Source organism: Sciurus carolinensis, chromosome 18 (assembly GCF_902686445.1).
Source record: "Sciurus carolinensis chromosome 18, mSciCar1.2, whole genome shotgun sequence".
NCBI lineage: Eukaryota > Metazoa > Chordata > Mammalia > Rodentia > Sciuridae > Sciurus > Sciurus carolinensis.
In genome coordinates, this window is record NC_062230.1 from 77,532 (window position 1) to 98,669 (window position 21,138).

A 21,138-nucleotide genomic window follows, 5' to 3' on the forward strand; every position below is an offset into this window, starting at 1 on the left:
CCATGAACTTCTTACCCTAACACTCGCTGCACACACACCTAGGCGGAACACGACTTTTCTCTTCACGGTGACGCATCAGTGAGTGCACCACTGCAGGCTCCCTGTCACCCTGCATTTAGAGTGTCTTCAGAGTTCCACCCGCCCAGTTCAGGTCAGCTTAGGGCACGTCCACATGGGAACTCCCTTGCCACCACATTGGGGGCAACCAGCCTGAGTTGGCCTCCAGGTGGTGGTAGTGGGGTGGAGTGCTGTATTTATTTATGTCCTCTCTCTCCCAGTTAGGCACTCCTTTCTCAGGGCTTTAACTTACCTGTGCCTATTTATAATTGTTTTTCCTCGCCTGCCCCTATTGGACTGTGGGCCTTTCGAGGGTGAGGGTCCCCCTTGACTCTGTGTGTCTGTGTGTGCGTGTGTGTGTGTGTGTGTGTGTGTGTGTGTGTGCACGCGCTTTACCACATCCCCAGCCTTCCTTTATTTTTTTTGTTTTGAAACAGGGTCTTGCTAAGTCGATGAGGCTGGGTCATCAACTAAGGGTCACACTAAGTTGCAGAGGCTGGCCTCAAGTTTGTAGTCCTCCTGCTTCAGCCTCCCAAGTTGCTGGGATTACACACATATGAACCAATATACCCAGCAAGCGTCCACTTTTATTGACCTTTTTGTCCCCAGCATCTAAGAAACTGACACAGAGCTAAGAAAGTATTCCATAAATGTTTCTACAAAATGAGTGTCGGGCATTTGGATGAAGTCTCATTTTCCCAGTCTTTCCTCACCAGTTAAGATGTCCCAGAAGTCAAAGACTGACCACACCTCCATGTTGGTCCTCAAACTGTCTGTTCCAGTTTGTTGTTCCTCTTAGCAATTTCCAAACAGGAACCTAATATACTCCCAGTCTTCCCTCTAGCTGAGAAGGCATGTCAGGAAGCCTGCTCAGGCCCTCCAGCTTCTCCATAACTCTACGTGAACACCTGTTGGCACACCAGACTTCCTTCTGGCTCACAGACATTGAGAACATCTAAAGTTACACTGGACATAAAAACCTACAAAAGTTTATCTTAAAAAGCAGTAGAGTGGGTAGAAACAATTATGTCAATCCCAGGATTTACAAACTTCAGATGCTTCGATGTTTTATTTATTTAGAGACATGGTCTTGCTAAATTGCCCAGGCTGGCCTCGAACTTGCAATCCTCCTGCCTCAGTCTTCCCGAGTAGCTGAGATGACAGGCATTCACCAGAAATATTTGTATTTCTAGCCGACACATAATAGTTGCACACATTATGAGGTACACTGTGATAATCCAATCCATGAATACATGCGTAATGATCAGAATATCAGGTGTGTCCATCATCTCAAACATTCACCCCTCTTTGCCTTGAGAACATTCTGACATAGGCAATTAAATGCGTCCAACTACCCTACTGTGCAAACAAAGCACTAGAAGTAGTCCTCCTATGTAACAGCATCCCTGAATTTCAACATTTGATGAATCACAGTCCCTCTGGGCCCAAGCACTGCGCACGCCTATACTCCCAGTTCTTGGGAGGCTGAGGCAGGAAGGTCCCAGGTTCCAGGTCAGCATGGACAACTAAGGGAAGCCTTGTCTCAGAATGAAAAAAAAAAAAAAAAAAAAAAAAAAAACATTTAAAGAGTGCTGGCGACGTTGCCAGCGGTCCTGCTTTTGCCCAGCCGGCGCGAGGCCCTGGGTTCATTCCGGGTACGGAAAGAGGAGAGGAGCGGAAAGAATTAAGTTCCTTGGATTTGGAAAGCCTTGCCCGACGCCGGAGGGACGAGTAAGCTAAATACAAGAGAAAAGGCTGGGACCTCCCGCGCGCCTGTCACACCGGGAACACCACCAGCCCGCGCGACTCCGGCCAGGCCCCTTTAAGGGTGGAGCCCTGCCTTGCTAAGAGGACCGGCCAATGAGAGGAGCGGCCAATGAGAGGACCCGCCCGAGGCGGGCCTGCATGAGCGACCTGGGCGGGGCTGCGTGCGCGGGCCTGGGGCGGGGCCTGCGTGCGCGACCTGGGCGGGGCCTGCGTGCACAACCTGGGCGGGGCCTGCTGCGCGGCCTGGGGCGGGGCCTGCGTGCGCGGCCTGGGGCGGGGCCTGCGTGCGCGGCCTGAGGCGGGGCCTGCGTGCGGCGTGACGCCCCACCCCCGGGTGCGAGGTGTTGGAGGTGAGCGCGGCGTGCGTGCTCTGACGCGTGAGAAGTGGCGGGGCGGGTGCAGGCGCCCCGCCTTCGGGGCTCCGCGCCGGGGCTTGTGAGCACCCCACCCTTCCCAGACCTGGCGCGACGGCCTGAGCTGCCCCAGGCAGGCCCAGGTCAGGGTTCCCGCCCCCCACCCAGAGGCCGCGGGCGCGGGCGGTGAGGCGGGGAGTCGTGGAGACCCACGAGGGCGCGGGTGGCGCGGCCCGTAGGAGGCCGGGGCGAGCGAGCTTGGAGTGATGGGAGGTTGGGGTGAAGGGAGAGTGGGACAAGTAAGTGTGTCCGATTCCGGGGGGACCACAAAAGCTGTTTTGAACCTGGGCGGTTCTCGCGGCGAAGGTCATTCGGCGAGTCAAACTCCGGAAGGTTACATTTGATTTGAAATGTTTTTCAGGTGATCAGGACCACATAATGTCAATAGCTCGGTCGACCGTCCATGCCAAATGGATCGTGGGGAAGGTGATTGGGACGGCAATGCAGAAAACCGCTAAAGTGAGGGTGACCAGGCTTGTTCTGGACCCCTACTTGCTAAAGGTGAGGCACATACCAGTTTTTAGGTGGCATTGAGAGATCATTGCCATTTTATGGGTTCTAAGTAGGAAAACAATTCCCTGTAAGTAGAATGCGATGAGCCTCCATCGCAAGCCAGGGACTGTCGATATGACATGGTTGTCACTCACATCCAGGAGCATACAGTTAATCTTAATTCAGTGTACCTGCTGTAGTCACTTTATATGCAAAGCACTTTGGGAGCAGAAAAGGGGATCCCTCATTCTTTCTTCTCAGATTGCCATGAGAGCATCCTCAATTTTTTTTGGTGGTGCTGGGAATTGAACCCAGGACCTTGTGCATGCAAGGCAAGCACTCTACCAAGTGAGCTGTGTCCCCAGCCCCACATGAGATTTTTATACCAAGGATCAGGTGGCGGGAGTCATTCCAGCCACACCATGATAGGCATGACATTCAAAAGAACAGCAAGTGGCTTGGCAAGATGGAGCCCAGAACTTGGCACTTAGTGGGCACTCTTGTTGAATGAATGGCAAAAACACTTGGAACTGAACTGCAAAGGGTCTTCTGTGGTTTGGATTTCATCCATTAATTAAATGAAAGGCAAACTTGGAGACATAGGGATGGAGATGAGGACTGGAGGTAAGGGAATGGACACAGAGGCCATTGGAAGTCTAGGATGGAAAGGATAAGGACCTGAACTAAAACTGGAGAAGTGTGCATGCAGGGGGACAAGCAGATTTCAGGAAGAAGGGACAGAGCCATGGACTCGTTAGATGTACACAGAGAGGCACCAAGGATGATTTCTGCATTCAGAGTTGGACTCACAAGTAGTCAGGAATACTGTTCATTTGGGAACCAAAGCACAGTCGCGAACCAAAGAGTGATGTGTGGTATGGTCATTGGCCTTGGAAGACCTTGGCTTGAATGCTGATCCTTGTCAACTGTGCATATCACTTGACTGCTCTCAGTCTTCTTTTCTCATCTATAAAATGGGAATTTTGCTAGTTAGATTGTTATGAAAAATAGGTGATTCCAGTGTAATGTTTAATTCTCTTGATAATTTTAGAGCCTTTTTTTTTTTCCTTGGTAATAGGGTCCTGCTGAGTTGATGAGGCTGGGCTGAACTTTAATCCTTCTACCTCTGCCTCACAAGTAGCTAGGATTACAGGTGGGCCTTGCCACTTCCAGCTTAGAGCCTCTTTTTATGGTGAAAACATCAAGTTTGAAGTGGTTAAGTGACTCGCAGCTATTGGAGAGAGTAGCGTATTTATAGACTGAAGAGAGGCTTCAGGAGAAGGAAGCGTTCAGTGCAGGGAGAGATGATAATTGATAGAGCAAGGGAATGAACTGGAGAGCCAAGGACAAAACCAACTCTGGAAAATTCATTGCAGCTTTCCAGGAATTAGACAGCTAGTTTCTGTAGTCAGTCCTTAAGCATCCTGCCTTGTCCCAAGTCCCGGGTTGTTCTGTGCTTTAGTTTTTCATATTCTACACTGCATTGCCAGGACGTGGAGGGGAGCCACTGATTTGTTCCTCTCCTCCTCTCAACAGTATTTTAATAAGCGCAAAACATACTTTGCTCACGATGCCCTTCAGCAGTGCACTGTTGGGGATATTGTGCTTCTCAAAGCTTTACCTGTTCCACGAGCAAAGCATGTGAAACATGAACTGGCTGAGATCGTTTTCAAAGTTGGCAAAGTCATAGATCCAGTGACAGGAAAACCCTGCGCAGGAACCACCTACCTGGAGAGCCCCATTGGTTTGGAAACCACTCCCCTAACCAGAACTCCAGAAGAACTCGGTATTTCTTCATCACCGTGAAGGATTGGAAGAAGGAGCCAAAGGGAAAGATTTATGAAAAAAAAAAAAAAAAATTAAAGTTTCATTGCATACTGTGTCCAATTTTTCTTATATTTATTTTTCATTCAAAAGAAAGAGTTTATAATATATACTGATAAGGTTCTATTCAGTGAATATTCTTTTTTTTTTTTACTAGTTTTTTTTTTTTTTCAGTGAATATTCTTTGAATGTATATATTAAAAAAATTTTTTTTTCTCTGATTTCACCCACAAGGGAAACAGTCAACATGTTTGTGGTCAAATTTATCAGATAGAGCTGTATTAATAAGAATTTGACACAGAAAATAAGATTTTAGAGCATTGTGCCATTTATATCTGAGGCTAGATGAAGTAAGCATGAATTCTTAACATCTGACACATTAAGTTGTGGGACTTCATGCATTTAAGTTGGAGGTTTCCGGATTTTGTGGCAATGTGTTAATAAAGTGTTAACTTAGATTTTTGACCTGAGGAAATACTGAATATGTATTTCAGTTTTCAGATTCCTAGAAAGAGACTTAGGATATATTTCAACCTCAACAAGTAAGTGTTTTGTATAATAGGGTTTCAACGATAGCCACAGGCATTGGTCATAGGGCCTCAACAGGGCAGAAAGGTATGCATAAGTGCCCTCATAAAACAGGCCCTCTTGGTTAGGGGAAAGGTGGTTTTGTTGTTTTGTTACAGGGATTTAACCCAGGGGTTCTTTATCACTGAGCCACATCCCTAGCCTTTTTTTTTTTTTTTTTTTTAATTTTTTATTTTGAGACAGGGTCTCACCAAGTTGTTTAGGCCTTGCTAAGTTGCTGAGGTTGCTCTCATTCCTCCTTAGCCTTCCTAGTTGCTGGGATTCCTGGTGTGTGCCACCATGCCCAGCTGTTTGTTTTTGAGGTGCTAGGGATTGAACACAGGACCTTGCACGTGCTAGACAAGCATTCTACCACCAATCCCTAGGGGAGAGTTTAGAGCAATTTCCCAGGAAAAATGAGGCAGTGTTAAAGTCTTCTGGGTCCGTGGGGCAGGGAGGGGAGCTGGCAATTTAACCCAGAGACACTTAACCAACAAGGTATATTCCCAGCCCTTTTTTCTATTTTTCAAGACAGGGTCTTGCCAAGTTGCCCAAGGTCTCCTTGGTAAGTTCCTAACCAGCCTTGAACTTGAGATCCTCCTGCCTCACTGCCTCAGCCTCCAAGGCACTGGGATTACTAGCATGCACCAGCACACTGGGGTCTGCAGGTAGTAGGTGAGGGTTATGGAAAGGGCATTTCAGGCAGAATGAAGGGCATGTAAAGTCAAGTCCTTGGAGTAAGAGAACGGAGGGGCTGGAAAGAGAAAGGACCATAAGTAGGGATTCTAAAAGTAGGAGACAGTTGTTGGGACATTCCAAACACAGGCAGCAAGAGGTAAAGTTACATTTTTCATTTTAATAAAAGTTAAAGAGCACCAATGTAGAAAATGCACAGGAAGGAGAAAGATAAGCTGAGATCTTAAGACCTAAACTGGATAGCTAATGTTGCAAAGTGGAATTCTTGGCTTAGTGCCAGGGTAGGTGAGCAAAGGGAAACAGTATCCTAGTCTCTGCTGGTGGAGCTTTGTGGTACTAGTTAGCTGGGAAGGGTTCATGCCGAAAGGACATCTGTACCATCCGCTCTGGGTCAGAGTTCAAGCCGTCTCCAAGTTATTTTAAAGGTTTATGTATACTCTTGAATGTATTTTTATTTAAACAATTTTTTCATGGATTGGGGTGTAACTCAGGTAAAGTACTTGCCTAGAGCAGAAGACTGGGGTTTGATCCCCAGCACTGAAAAAAATTATCATTGTATATATGTGTGTGTGCATGTGAAGGCACTGGCTCATCCGCACCTGCTCTGCAAGCGTGGGACAAACCCTTTCTGTTCCAGGGAGAGCTCAGGTCTCCTTCCTTTGGGTCTACATAATCTCACTAAGCTGATACTAGTTGAGGCAGAGAATCCCCTTGGCCACTCAGCCCCTTCCCACTGGCCGCCAAGGGCCTCTCTGCAGTTGGGCAAATTGTTACCACGCCTCCTCCACCCACAGGACCCATCCCTGTCCTCCCAAATGGTACCTTGCCATATGCTCACGTTCTGCCCCAATCAGAAAGCTTCACCCCTTGCTCCCCGATAGTCCGAGCTTCAGAGAACTCAGACAAGAAGCTCCGTTCCTGCCTCCACTGCTCCTACAGAGACCTCCAAACCGCTCAGTCTGGTCTCCCGGGAAGGCTCCCTTTTGACAGCTGGGGCCTGCTCTACCCGGCCGCCCCGTTTCTCCCGCTTTATGACTGCCTCTTTCTGCTCGCCTGCCTTGGTTGAAGTGTTCATGGTTACATCAGCGCCTCTTTTAACTTCCGACGAATAGTTTTCCCTATACAGTGCCACAGCACCCGCGCCTTTTCCTTAAGTTCCTTCCACTGGTAGTGCTCTGCCTTCCTCCCGTGATGGAGTCCGCTGGGATGGAGCGGCCCAGCCTGCCTCTCCAGGAGCCCTCCGTCGGTGCCGACCTCGCGTCGTGTGAACACCTGGCACCCACCGGACCGGACGGCTTCGGGAGGGTACCCGGGCTGCCGGTGACCAGCACCCAATGGAGCCAAAGTGCATGGGCAGTGCAGTCTCTAGACCGCCAGAGCCAGGCGCGTGTCCCCGGGTGCTTGGAGTAGCTGTGGCTTTCTGCAACAGCAGCGTCCCTTGGTGCAGCTTTCGCAAGCGGTCTGGGAGTGCGCGGCTCTGAGCAAGCCTGCGCGCCCTGCCCCGACCCGGAGCTCCCGGCCCGCGCCTGCGCTGCTCCCCAGGCCTCCGGCGGCGGCTCCCCCTGGCGGCGGCGGCGCGCACTGCGGCGGCCGCGGGGCCGGCCGCGGGGGAGGGGGGGTCGTGGCGGTGGCGGCGGCGGCGGCTCCCGAGCAAGATGGCGGCGCGAGTGCTGCGCGCGCGCGCGGCGGCGGGGGCCGGGGGCCTGCTGCGGGCCGCGCCCTGCGGGCTCCGGTGAGCGGCGCCGACCTTCCGGGAGCGGCCGGGGTGGGGCCGGCGGCGGGCCGGGGTCGGGGCGGCGGGGCGGCGGGGCGGCCGCGCCAAGGTCAGGAGGAGGCCCGCGGGCCGCGGGGTGACATGACGGCGGCGCTCGCGGCCGCGCGGGAGCGACCGGTGGCTGCCCAGCCTGTGCTCGCGGACCCGCGCGGCGCGCTCGCTGCGGCTGTCAGTCAGGGCGCGGCGGGAGCGCGGGCCTCCGCCGTCTGTCCCCGCGCGGAGGGTCGCGGCGGGCCCCTTCGCGTCGCCTGGCGGGTCTGCCCGAATGCGGGGAGCGACCTCAAGTGAGGAGCGCGGCGGCGCCGGGAGGAGGCAGACAGGTGTTTGCACCGCCAGGCTGCAGGCCCAGGGCCCGTGCTGGCCTGGAGTTCGGCCTTAGGCCCCGTGGTTTGAATTTGACGTTTAGGTTTGCAGGTGGTCCACAGAACAGCATCCTTTTATTTTTATCGTCATCGAGCATCTACCATGTGGCTTTTTGCTTTTTATTTTTTTTTTTTTTCCTCCCCCGCACAGGTAATATGAGCCCATAGTTTTTAATATTTCGTTCTTTGAAAAAGAGGCAGCTGAAACTGAAGGCGTGCACCCAACAGGTTTGCCTGAGCCCCAAGGTCACAAAGCTACCACACTGGGGATTTGGGTCTGCCCAGCACCCTGCTTTTCTGGGCCAAGATCTGCTGGTTCTTTGATGACTCCCACGTCCCCCTGTACTTTTTGACCACTTCTTCCTGACCTCTAGTTGGCCTTCACTGAAGGTATTTCCAGGAATGCACCTAGACCCAGTTACTTTACTCAGTCATGAGTTGAATGTGTCTGATGTAGGTGAAGCCCCGTGGGACTGGCATGATAGCCAGGGCCGCTGTACCCAGGAAGGTGCATTGGAGGTAAAACACAACCTATAGACCACAGCTAAGGCTTGTGCAGTGAGAGAAAACCAGGGAGACATGCACAGTCATGTAAGGCCTCACCAAGAGGTGACATTGAGCTGAGACCTGTGGGAGAGAGACTTGATTGAGAAGAAATCAGACTTATGGGGAAACCCAAGAAAAGTCCCGGAGGCTGCAGTACAGCAGTGAAAGGAAGACTGGCGAGAGAAGAGGCGGCAAAGAACGGGGGCCAGGCAACTCCCGGCCTTGTAGGCTTGGATTTTATTCTGAGATCTATGTAAATATAAACTCTAGTGTGACATGGTATGTTTTTTAAAAATTAGTCTTATTTTGGAGAGGGGAAAGAATCAAGGTTAATGGGCAAGTGAGTGAATGCTGGTGCCATTTACCAGAGTCATTTGTTACCTAACTATGGAAGTGCCCGCCCTGTGCCAGGCACTGTTGGCTGTTGGGAACATCAGGAGTAGCGAGCACAAGGCTATGTGGGAGCTTGCTGGTGTTACAGAGAGGAGGAAGGGGGAGCAGTTGAGAACTTTGTCAAGTTTGAGATGACGGCATGCTTTTTAGATGGAAAAACCAATAGCCAGTTGGCTGTATGACTCCGCAGAGGGGATGTCTAGGCTGCAGGCAATGTGTGGGAGTTACCAGCATATAGGAAGCCAAATGCTGACAGATATATGGTTTTGTTTGTTTCTGTTGTTTTTTTTTCAGTGCTGGGAGATGAACCCAGGTCCTCAAGCATGCTAGGCAAGTACTCTACCCCAGCCCCACATGGGTTCCATTATACTGTTTTATATTTGATTGAAAGTTTTCATAATAAAATATATTTTAAAGCCAAAGGAATGGATGAGATTGCTTGAGAGAGTGGATATGGATACTGAAAAGAGCTGAGAAACAAGCTCTGGTATGTGCCAACTTTTACGGGCTGGATAGGGAGAGAGGGCAGCAAGGGAGACTGGGAAAGAGCAGCCAGCAGGTCCTTGTTGCCTGACAGCTGCCGGAGGGAGGCGTTTCATGGAGGGAGTGGATCCACTGTGCCAGATAGTGCTAGAAGGTTAAGCTAGATGACAGAAGAAAATGGAATTTGCCAACAGGGGTGTTATGGGTGACCTTAAAGATCAGTTTCACAGAGGAGGTTGTCCTGGGAGACTCAGCCAACACATCTTTAGCTCTGCTCAGCACCAGGCCCAGCATTCTCAGCTGCTTCCTGCACATGCACTGGTGTCCCACAGGTGCTGGAAAGGCTTACATACCTGGGATTTAACTCCTGCTCTTCCAACAAAGCCTGAAGCTCATGAGTCCTCTCCCCAGTAGTGGAATACCTTCACTCAGTGGCCCAGGCTGGAAACCAAAAGGTCTTCCCAAGCCCATCTGCTCCTCCACCAGATCTGTCGGTTCTGCCTCTCATGTACCTTGGCTCCCCCTCCTCCATCCCCTCTGCCCTCAGAGTGACTGTCAGCAACAGGTGTGCAATGCTGTGAAGAATGTGGACTTGAACACTATCAAAGAATTCTAAGACACAGGGCCTGTGGAGCACACCTATAACACCAACTGCTTCAAGGCTGAGGCAGGAGGATCACAAGTTCAAGGCCAACCTGGACAACAGTGAGACCTGTCTCCAAATACAATTTAAAATGGGGCTGTAACTCAGTGATAGGGCTCTTGTCTAGTACATGTGAGGCCCTAGGTTCAAACCCCAGGCCTGGAAGAAAAGAAAGAATTCTAAGAATTCTCTTTTTTTTCTGGGGGTGGGGAGGTGGTTCTGGGGTTTGAACATTAATCCAGGGGTGCTTTACCACTTAGCCACATCCCCAATCCTTTTTATATTTTATTTTGAGACAAGGTCTAACTAAGCTGCCCAGGCTGGCCTCAAACTTGACCCTCCTGCCTCAGCCTCCTTACTGGGGTTACGGGTATGCACCTCCATACCTGGCTCATTTTTTATGATTAAGATCTCTATTATACAAATCTTTTTTTTTCTTTTGTCAGATGATCCTTTATTAGATATTAAAATATCTTCTCATGTATTTCTTAACTCGCTGGGCACTCCACTGCCCCACTGTTGATATTGTCTATGATGTCATGAGGGCGGCAGCCATCAGCATTACAGCCCACAGACTGGGCAGTCCCCAGAATCTCCTTAATGGTTCCAGAAAGTTCTCTAGCTAAAGATCTATGACGCCTCTGTCGGGCAGTGTTGACTATTTCATCGAAAGTGATGTTTCCACTGTGTTTAACGTTCTTCTGTTTCTTTCTGCCTCTTGGTGGCTCCTTGAGGACTTTTATGATCAGGGCAGAGGCAGAAGGTACCACCTCAAAGCTTCAGGCTTTGTTGGAAGAGCAGGAGTTAAATCTCAATCTGGGCTGTCTGGTCTGAATGGTCAGTTTCACTGTAATCCTCAGACCCTCCCAGTCTCCAGTTGCTTTGGCAATGTCATCACCAACCTTTTTTGGAGACAGACCCAGGGGGCCGATCTTGGGGGCCTGGGCAGACGTGGCGCCGACCTCGCCGCCGGTGCACCTCAGGCACACCTAAGGCAGGCGGGCTGCAAGGCCGCCAATGGTTGTCAGGTCCTCCCTCCGCATCTACGAGTGGGAAGCTGAGGCCCAGAAAGGACCTCACTGCACCATAAGATCCAGAGCCCCGCGCGGGAAAGGCACGCGGTGCGCAGGGCCAGGGCCCAGGGGAGGAGAGAGGCTCCATTCGCACCCCAGGCCAGGGCCAGGGCCAGGGGAGGAGAGAGGCTCCATTCGCACCCCAGGCCGCGGCCAGGGCCAGGGGAGGAGAGAGGCTCCATTCGCACCCCAGACCGCGGCCAGGGCCAGGGGAGGAGAGAGGCTCCATTCGCACCCCAGACCGCGGCCAGGGCCAGGGGAGGAGAGAGGCTCCATTCGCACCCCAGGCCACGGCCAGGACACTTACCGACTTTGATCTCATTGGGGTCGAACTTGGGCGGCATGGCGGAGGCGGCTGGTGTCGGATGAACCCGGATTCGGGATGACCCAAGAGAGTTGCACCTTGACCTTCTCGGAGCCGAAAGGTCTATTATACAAATCTTGACTGTATCCTAATCTTTCTTTTTCCTCCCTCACCTTTGCCAAGAAAAGCATAAAAGACATTTGGGGAACAATTAGGGACATTTTAATGGGGAGTAGATACTAGATATTATGGAATTATCTTTATTAGATAGGCTTGTGGATTTCTTTGTTCTTTGGAGGTACACACTGAAGTATTTCGAGGTGAAGTATTATATCTACATTATTTTCAAATAGTTCTGTAAAAATTTAAAAAAACAAATGTAGAACTGAGGAGACAGATACGAGGTAATAGGGAGGGTGAATACAGTCAGAGTGGGTGGTGTGCAGGTGCGGAAATGTCACACGGAAGCTCATTGTTTTGTATAGTTAGTTTGTGTTGATAATTACACATTTTTGAAGTTAGAGAACAATCTGGGGGAAGCAAGTAAAATGTGGCGTGCTGGGGATGTAGCACAATACAAAACAGAAAAGGTAACATGTTACCATTGGATCTAGAGGCGGGCACAGGTTATTTTACTTCAATTTCTCTGTGTGTGATGTTCTTCCGCCTCTGTTGGGTTCCTGGGGTGGGCGGGGATTGGGGTGCAGTCGCTGCTCTCTCCATGCCAGACCAGGACAGGCCCTTGAGCCTGCTCCCCATCTGGCCTGTGCTTCCGGGTCTGCAGTACTTGCACACTCCTGGCTTCTGCAGCCGCTGGTTTTTCCTAGTGTCCTTCCACCTGAGGGATTGCTCTTCCCCTCTCAGGTGTGCACTTAAGGAGTGCTGCCTCAGGGAACCAGGCTCCACCTGTGCTGGTCCCAGCTCCTGCCTGTCTCCACCAGGGCCTCTCTCCCAGTGGGGTGGGAGCATGTTTGTCTCCTCCCAACAGCACTCTGTGTTCTGTGGAGTCGGGCCCACTGTGTGTGGGCCCAGCCAGTGCCAGGCCCGTGTGCACAGAGAGCGTTTGAGGGTCAGGTGAGTGATGCCCAGGGGTCACTGCTCCTCTGCCCAGGGTCTGCATGCAAACGGACTTCTCTTTCCCAATTGGCTCTCCACACCTGACCAGAACCTGTTTCAGCCGTTTCACTCTGGCATGTAGTTTCTTTCCCTTCCTTGCTATTCTGTCACCTTGACCCTGGGCCATTCCTGGGTCCATGCAGTGTGTGTGTTGAATGTCTTCTTTGAGCTGGTGCTGTTGGGCATGGCCACCAGTAGGAGCCCAGAACCAGGAGCCCTGCCTTTATCAATACTTCCGTCTGCCTCACCACTGCCAGGCTGCTGCTTACAGTTGGTGGAGACACAGGCAGGAGTCGGGGCTAGCGCAGGTGGAGCCTGGTTACCCGAGGCAGCACTCCTTAAGTGCAAACCTGAGGGGAAGAGCAGTCCCTTTCTAGCATAGCACTGGGTTCAGGATGAAACCCAGCTGATGGCCCTGGTGCAGAGAGCTGCACCCCTGTCCTCCCGTCACCCTCTCCATCCTCCTGCTCCCTGTTTTTCTGCCTTTCCAAACTCTTTGCTAATCTAGAAACATGCCATTTAATTCCATGACCCCATGCCCTTGTACACGTTGCTCCCTTTGGAATCATCACCTTCCTTGCCCACCTGACTTGCCTGTCCTCCGGCACAGCTGGGAAGTCTCTGGCTGGAGTCCCTCTGGCTCCTCTGAGTGCAGCCAGTGACTCGTTCCCTTCAGCTCCAGCCACGAGTCTCTCTATGGTGCCTGAGATCTTGGAGGCCCTGACACTGAACAGGCTCATCTGGTCCGACCTGACATCCACAGAGCCTGGCCAGGGGTGCTCCTTCATCTGAAGTCTGGTGTCCTGCAGAACGTGCTGCTCCCTGCCCTGTGTGGGTGCCACCCACATATGTGGCAATGTCACTGTCACAGAGAACCCAGGCCTTGCCTAGCCATCACTGGCACAGCTGCCACCTCCTTCCAGGGTTTGGCCTAGACAGCTGGATGACAGGGCACATCAAGGCAGTGTTGGACACCTGACATCCAAAGGATCTCAAAACATGGCAGCCAATGGAGAGTGCAGCTGCACAGAATGTTTTCATTTGTCCAGAGTTGCTACCCGCTCACAAGCATTCGCATCAGATTCTTGTGTGTTCACTTGACTATTTCTTAGTCTCATCTCCTGCTCTACTATTTAGTTTACAAAGTATTTCCACATCCCTTACCTCACCTAAGGTGAATCCCCTTTACTAAAATATAGGAACAAACACCATCTGCTGGGTTTTGCTCAGCTAGGGAGGTTTCTAATTGGGAGCAGTCCCTGAGGAGCAAGAACATTTTGAGCTTTATAGTTATATCTGGATTGCCGTTTTTATTTTCCACTTCTTGGCTCAGGTTGTTGTGCCTCTCTGAGCCAGTCTTTAAAATGCAACACCTACCTTGTAGAGTGTTTTGAGGATACTGAGAGTGGGGTTGTTGCTGTGACTAACCTTGTTTCAGGAAACAAACTGGTCAAGAAGCAACAAGCAGCACTCAGAGAGGAGGAGAACTCCAAACTTTAGTTTACAACAGCAGGCCCAGAGAAAACAAAATTCCAGCAAAATTCTGAGCTCTGATCCACAGTTTCTCACAACATATATTGGTTATTTGTCATCATCTTAGACCCATCCTATCATTGGGATTTTTTTTCCCTCTTTTTAAAAAAGTTACTAATCTATGCACCTGAAGGCCTTGTACAGGCTCTCTAACATAAAGCATGCTCACAGAAACAGGTCTTTTCACAGGTATCTGTTACATATCAAGAGGGAGTAATCAGACTCCTAGAGCAGTTATTTATAATCTAAAAGGTAGGGACCCATAGTTAATTAGGCTTCCTGGAGAAAGACTGATAGAGGGAAGGGAACTGATCTCCCCAGTTATTGGTTTCTTACCATAACATTTTTATTATTTCATTTCACAATCAGGTCTGGTTTTGCCATCATAACCTGACCCTGTGGTTCAGAAGCTTTTGGAACTTTTTGGAAATTGTGAGAGGAATTTTGGAAAATTTAGCAAAGCTGGAAAAGCTTTAGAATATTGTAAGTGGACCATAATGAGCTATTCCGGTGGGAACTCAGCAGGTCAGAATACCTGTAGGACTGTGGACAGTAAAGACAGGGCTCAAGAGGTTTCAGAGGAGGAGGACTCTTGGAAATTAGAGACTATTGTGTTAAATTCTGGCTAAGTTGTCTGCATTTTCCTTGTGTGCTGAGACTTTCTATGAGACTGAATTTAACGGTGATGAACTTAATCTGGCAGAAGAAATTTCTAGGCAGCATAGCATTCAGGCTGTGGCATGGGTAGTGCTATCAGCTTTTAACCAAGTTTATTGTGATAATCAGGAGCAGAAAGCAGAGCAGAAAGATCTGAATACCTTGAGATTTGGCCAGAAAACTGTAAGTAAAACTGGGGTTAAGGAACTTGTGTTGTTAAAGACATTATAGTCACTAAGGAAACACTAAAAACTTTACCCAGAGACAATGAGAAAGGTGGCAGAGGGCATCCCAGGAATTGGCAAGGACACCCCATCTCAGGCTCAAAGGAGTAAGAGTAAAACTTCTCAAGACCAGTGGGCACCCTACTTGCACAGGGGGGCCTAGGAAGTTGTTTTGCCATGCTCAGCTACCTAGGCACTTAGAGGCTGCTGATGCCTGGGTCCCTGGAGGCTTGGCTACTACTCAAGATGGTAGCAGTCCCTGGGGTCAACCTTGTGATGCTGGTTCTGCAGGAATGCAGAATGCTGGAGTTGGGGTGTCATGGAGGCTTCCACCCAGATTTTAAAGGAAGGCCTGGAAGGCCAGACAAAGTGCAGAAGGGTGAGAGTCCATTCAGGCAGCCCCTGAGAGTGCGACGCATGGAGATGTAAAATGAAAGCCAAAGCTGCTGTGGAGACCCCTGAGATTAAGAAATGCCAGTAATGTGGAATGTCTACCCAGGAAAACTGCAGGAATCAAGCAGAGACAATCCAACAGAAAGGCCACTTGGGCTACAACCAACAAGGCCATAGGGGTGGAGCTACACAAGCCTTTTAGACAGAACAGCATCATGATGTGTTCCAGATGCCCATGGAACTACTGGACTTGTTTGCCCAGCTGGATATTTCGGTCCTGCTTTGGTCCCATCCCTTCTTTCTATGCCCCTGTTTTTCTGAATGGAAATGTTTACTCTGTGCCTTTATATATTGGTTACATATAACTTGCTTTTGATTTTTACAGGAGCTCATGATGTGAGCTTGAGTCTCAGTGGAGATTTTGGACTTGGACTTTTGGGCAATCTCGGAACTTGGACTAAATGTATTTTGCATTGTTAGATGGGCATGAGCTTTTAGGGGCCAGGGGCAGAATGTTATGGTTTAGACATGAAGTGTCCCCCAAGAGCTCAAGTGTGAGACTACATAAGAAAGTTCCAAGGTGAAATGATCAGGTCACGAGAGCCTTGACCTAATCAGTGCATTGACCCCCTGATGGGGGTTTAACTGGGTGGTGGCTGTAGGCAGGTGGAATGTGGCTGAAGGAAGTCGACATTAGGGATGTGCCTTCGGGTTTTATATTTTGTCCCTGCTGAGGGAAGTGGCTCTCTCTCTGCTTCCTGGTGCCAAGTCCTGGCTGCTTTCCTCCATCACACCCTCTGCCATGATGTTCTACCTCGCCCCGGGCCCCAAGAGTGGAGTTGGCTGTCTGTGGGCTGAGATCTCTGAAACTGTGAGCCCCACATGAACTTTTCCTCCTCTAATTGTTCTTGTCAGGTGTTTTAGTCATGGCAGTAAAAAGCCTGACTAAAACAATCCCCAACACCAAAAGGAAGAGCATTGATAGCAATTATCATGGTATTTCTTATTTTAAATTAAACTCCCTAGTGCAGTATTTTGGGACCCTTTTATTGTACTCCTTTCTTAAGTGTTTATAATTGTTCATCCTAAAGTCTTACAAGTTATTTAACCAAAAAAAAATTTTTTGGTACCTAAACCCAGGGGCACTTAACCTCTGAGCCACACCCCCAGCCCTTTTTATTTTTTATTTTGAGACAGGGTCTCACTGAGTTGATTAGGGCCTTGGCAAGTTGCTGAGACTGGCTTTGAACTTGTAATCCTCCAGCCTTGGCCTCCTGAGTCGCTGGGATTACAAGTGTGGGTCACCATGCATGGCCTCCCCCACAAAAAATTTTTAACACAACCTTTGTTTAAATGAATTTAAATCTGAAATAAAACACAAGAAACATACAGAATTCCATAAACAAACCTTGAAGCTTTATCACCAATCTTATGTGCTTGCCATTTTGCTTCATGGTATTATTAAATATCCCAAAATGTAGTGTGTTTTAAATACCTGAAATAAATTAGCAAACTTTTTATTTTTATTGAAGTAAATTTTACTGCGATTCATTTGGAAGATTACCTTCTTCTGAATGAGTTTATTTTTTGTAATCAAAGAAAGAATCAAAAGCAGAAACAGGGCAGGGATGTGGCTCAGTGGTAGAGTGCTCACCTGGCATGCACAAGGCCCTGGGTTCCATCCCCACACCGAAGCAGGGGAAATAAAAGGCAGAAGCAAACACCACATGATGTTGGTTTTTACTAAAGAACTAATAGTTTTAATTTTAGAAAAGTTCTGTCGAAAAATAGTGTTAGAAACTTAATTTTGTAAGCCTTTGCACATGTCGGTGCTGCCCCAAGTGCTTGAGCGTTCTCTGCAGGCGCACACGTTTTTGTACTTACAAGTGTGCAGCAGTAAGACCATTGGTGAACTTGGGGAGCGAGCCTCTCCCCTTCCAGCTGTCCCTCGACGAGCTTCCTGGACGAGCTTCCTCCGTCTGAGGCAGGACCTCCAGTAAGGGCAGAGGGGAACCCGCAGGCTTCCTCCACAGATGCCGTGGCGTTAGCTTGTCATTTTATTGGTTCAGTGTGAGTTTGCTGCTTTGGAAGAGTTGAAAAAATGCTTTTATGTTTCTCAATCATATTTATAGAAAACATTTTACTGTTAATTTTTATTTGTATTTGTTGTTAGTAGTTTTGGAAGTACACGTCATTCAAAAGAATCTTTTCATGTGATTTCTAGCTCTCTGAGATAATCTCTTATGAATTGTTTCTTAAATCAAAAGAACATTTTATGGGGAGAAAATCACTATAGCGTTTGTTCAGTAAAACAGCTTGCTGAATTTTAAGCCAAAAAGAAAAAGGCTGCCAGTGCGATGTGAAGTCTAGAGCAGATGCATCGCTGAGTAAGAGCCGGAGTCTGTGGAGTCCAGATGTGCGCCTCCGAGGCAGTGGAGAAGTGCTGCTCCGGGGCTCTGTCCTTGTTTAAACTCCCAACCCTCTCCTTCGAACCTGGTGGGAACTCTTGTCCTCCTACTCTGCCCGTTGGTAAGTCTGCTAAGCAGACTAGAAATAATCTTGGAAATCATGCAGTACCTACAGCAGGGTTATACTGGCCGGTCCACCTCCCACCTCCTTCTGAAGTACCAAGACCCTTTATGGTGGCCTCTTGGCACCCCAGCACATTTCTGCACCTGGTGTGATCCAGGAAGGGGTAGGACAGTGCATCAAATATCAGAATAAAAGAGTGTGCAGTAAGACTCTAGACAGAGGTGATGTCTCCAGCCCAGAAGAGGAGCAGTGTGCAGGAAGCAGGGCAGATCCAGAAGCCTGCTCTGGGCGTGAGGAGGCTTTCTGGAGAGGCAGAGGTTGCTGGAGGGGAAGGGGTCCTCAGGAGGAGCTGCAGCAGTGAGATGCTCCTTGTCTGAACGGTACCGGGAGGTGACTGCATTTGCCAAAACACAGAGAACTGTTAATCCGGACAAAAATGAAGACAGTGAAGGGCACGATTTGTCATTCGATGCTGGTTTTGTGAAGTTAGGAAGAGGATGAGTCTCAGCCAGGTTCTAATATCTTGCTTTGCTCTGTTTCGCCTTTTTTAAAAAATTGATATTAGGAATTGAACTCAGGGGCACTTAACCACTGAACCACATCCCCAGCATTTTTATGTTTTATTTGGAAATGGGGTCTCACTAAGTTGCTCAGGACCTCGCTAATTTGCACGCTGTGAACTTGTCCTCCTGCCTCAGCCTCCTGAGCTGCTGCACCACAGGTGTGCCTAATGAACACTGTGTGGAATTCCTGCACTTAGCTACCTGTTGGACATGGCTGCAAGTATACTTATTGGGCCAGGGGTCGCACAGAGTTTCAATTTCAATGTAAATAATGTCACACTGCCCTTGAGGTCACACAAATCTGTGTTCTCCCCGGTGGGCCTGTGGAGTTAGACATGCACTAGAAAATTCACGGCGCAAGTGTGGTTTGTGGTTCAGCCAGATTTACTTGTGCACTTACTCATTTACTTCTCATGGTGCTGGGGATCAAACCCGGGCCTCCTGCATGCGAGGCAGGCGCCCTACCACCTGCAGACCCCCGGGCCCCCGACCAGCCGTTTCTAAGGGTGCGACTCAGGGGCATGGATCACGTTCAGTGTTGCACAGCCACGCCGCCATTTCCAGGCCGGATGCCTTTATAAATGGTGGTGAGACGACCTACGGACAGGGTGCTAGTCACTCGCCATTCCTGACCACAGCCCCGTGGTGTAAGAACCTTCACGTCCTGGGCACGTCACCACACCCAACCTGGGGGCCTTCCTCCTCCCACCCTGGAACTCTGTCCATTCAGCAATGAGCCGGTCACCCACCACCTCGCTCCGCTCATGTCTAACACTGACTGCTCTAGGTATCCACGTGCCTGTTTTCTATGTCAGAATGGCTTTGGCATCGCTGCTCACAGGTGCCAAGTTCTGGAACAAGCCTAGGTGTCCGTCAGCAGGTGAATGCATAAAGAACATGTGGTGTAGGTACACAGTGGCATTTTACTCAGCCATGAAGAATGAAATCATGCCATTTAGGGAAACGAATGGATCTTGAAAGCATTACCTTAAGTGAAATAAACTAGAATCAGAACATCAAGATTCATGTTTTCTCTTACACGTGAAAGCTAGAGGAAAAAGGAAAAAACTAAGAGGGAGATTTATCTCATGAAATTAAAAGGGAGAAGAGGAGAGTGAAGGAAGAGGAAGGGCTAGGGGATAGGAGGTACTGGGGAGTGCAATTGACCAGATTGTTTTGTGTGCATGTACAAATATGTCACAGTGTGTCTGTTATGTATAATTATAATGCATTAATTAAAAAGAACTGGGCATAGTGGTACACGCCTGTAATCCCAGCAACTCAGGAGGCTGAGGCAGGAGGACCTCAATGTTGAGGCCAGCCTAAGCAACTTTGTGAAACCCTTAGCAACTTAACAAGACCCTGTCTCAAATTAAAAGGGCTGGGGATGTGGCTTGGTGGTAAAGTGCCCCTGGGTTCAGTCCCTGGTACCAAAAAAATAAATAAGAAAAAGAAAAATGGCTTTGGAGGAGGGGGAAGTGCAGATTGCAAAGGAAACGTGGAAACTGCTTTGGAGTGCGGGCGTCACCTCTCCGTGTCTGTCCTCGCTCAGTGGCGCTGGCAAGCTGGAGAGCACATGTTCTGTGCACCGTGCTCAGCGCCTCTGGTGGAAGCCATGCTACTTGAAGACACCAGCGTCTTTGCACTTCGGTTAGACTCAGATCAGTGTTTGTCGTTCCACAGGAGATTGACGTCTTCTAATAACAGACCTCGAGAAGACAGCTGGTTGAAATCCTTGTTTGTCCGGAAAGTTGATCCAAGAAAAGATGCTCACTCTAACCTCCTAGCCAAAAAGGAAACCAGCAGTCTGTACAAATTACAGTGTGAGTGACAGGTTCACTGTCTCCACAGCTGCCTTTTATCTGTGTGTTTGTCTGTTTGTTCATAAGCTTATCACTGAATTTTCTTTTGTTTCAGTTCACAATGTTAAACCGGAATGCCTGGAAGCATACAACAAAATTTGGTGTGTATCCCAAACTCTCTTTTTCTTGGGGGAAAGTAATGATGTGGATGTCTGCCATTCAGCTAGCACTTGATGACAGAGACTGGGGTTGTCCCTCCTAAAGCTGAATGTGGAGAGGGTATTACACCAGACCCTGTGGGACGACCAGGGCATTTTATCTTAAGCACACACACAGCTAAACCCTCACTTCAACCATCAGACTTCAGAATGGGGTGGGTGCAAGGTCAGAAGAACCCTTGCAGGGCAGACGAGCCCATTGCTTGCCCCCTGCACCAGGCCTTCTGCAGAGCTCCGAGGCCTTGCTGCAGTCAGCCCTCTGCAGCTCTGGGTGTCAGAGTTAGAGCTGGCTCCTGGGACCCTGCTGTCTGCAGTCTTCCTCTTAAGAAACCGCCACCTGAAAATGAACGTAGCTGCCATTCCCTCCAGCTGGTCCCCTCTCCAGTACCCAGGGCCCTTGCTGAGTGTCACCAGATGTCAGGCCACACCCTCTGATACAGCTTGTGCACTGCGAGATGGAGAATTAGCTCAGCACTTCTTAACAACAGATAGTACTTTAATGATCAGTTCTGAGCAAACATAATGAAAAAGTGTTTTCTAACCTTTAATATCTGTTATTTTCAAGAGAAAGTAAATGATTTTGTCTCTAGAATCAGTAGAATTTCCAGAAGCAAAACCCCTTGTTTTGTGGGTTTACTTCTGGAGGGTTAGGGTTTCTGCCCACCTCAGCACATTTCCCTTTGTTTGAAAATGAACTAAAATGAAG

The 21,138-nt window shown here is 49.4% G+C and overlaps 2 protein-coding genes and 1 pseudogene across 3 annotated transcripts in view; 2 read left to right on the top strand and 1 right to left on the bottom strand.

Moving 5' to 3' along the window:
- The first annotated feature begins 2,076 nt into the window (after positions 1-2,076).
- Positions 2,077-4,611, top strand: Mrps17 (mitochondrial ribosomal protein S17). 2 transcript variants are annotated; one of them, XM_047533208.1, is made up of 3 exons: positions 2,077-2,174; positions 2,599-2,738; positions 4,266-4,611. In XM_047533208.1, exons 2-3 carry the CDS (start codon positions 2,616-2,618, stop codon positions 4,533-4,535), a joined length of 393 nt encoding a protein of 130 aa, XP_047389164.1. In that variant the 5' UTR covers positions 2,077-2,174; positions 2,599-2,615; the 3' UTR covers positions 4,536-4,611. The 2 variants fall into 2 exon arrangements, with proteins under 2 accessions (XP_047389164.1, XP_047389163.1); XM_047533207.1 differs by lacking the exon at positions 2,077-2,174 and adding an exon at positions 2,181-2,320.
- Positions 4,612-7,445: 2,834 nt separating this feature from the next.
- The window catches only part of Nipsnap2 (nipsnap homolog 2), a 29,626-nt gene continuing 15,933 nt past the window's right edge, over positions 7,446-21,138 (top strand). Inside the window, exons 1-3 of the mRNA XM_047533206.1 lie at positions 7,446-7,548; positions 20,096-20,235; positions 20,330-20,375. Coding sequence (XP_047389162.1) covers positions 7,472-7,548; positions 20,096-20,235; positions 20,330-20,375 — 263 coding nt within the window. The 5' untranslated portion in view covers positions 7,446-7,471. The remainder of the gene's footprint in view (positions 7,549-20,095; positions 20,236-20,329; positions 20,376-21,138) is intronic.
- On the bottom strand, positions 10,490-11,434 carry LOC124970127 (60S ribosomal protein L12-like; annotated as a pseudogene).

Bases quoted from the DNA above. Each gene is read 5' to 3' on its own strand.
- Mrps17 (XM_047533208.1), top strand. From the start codon at position 2,616: ATGTCAATAGCTCGGTCGACCGTCCATGCCAAATGGATCGTGGGGAAG. The intron at 2,739-4,265 runs GTGAGGCACATA...TCCTCTCAACAG, and splicing joins TGGACCCCTACTTGCTAAAG to TATTTTAATAAGCGCAAAAC.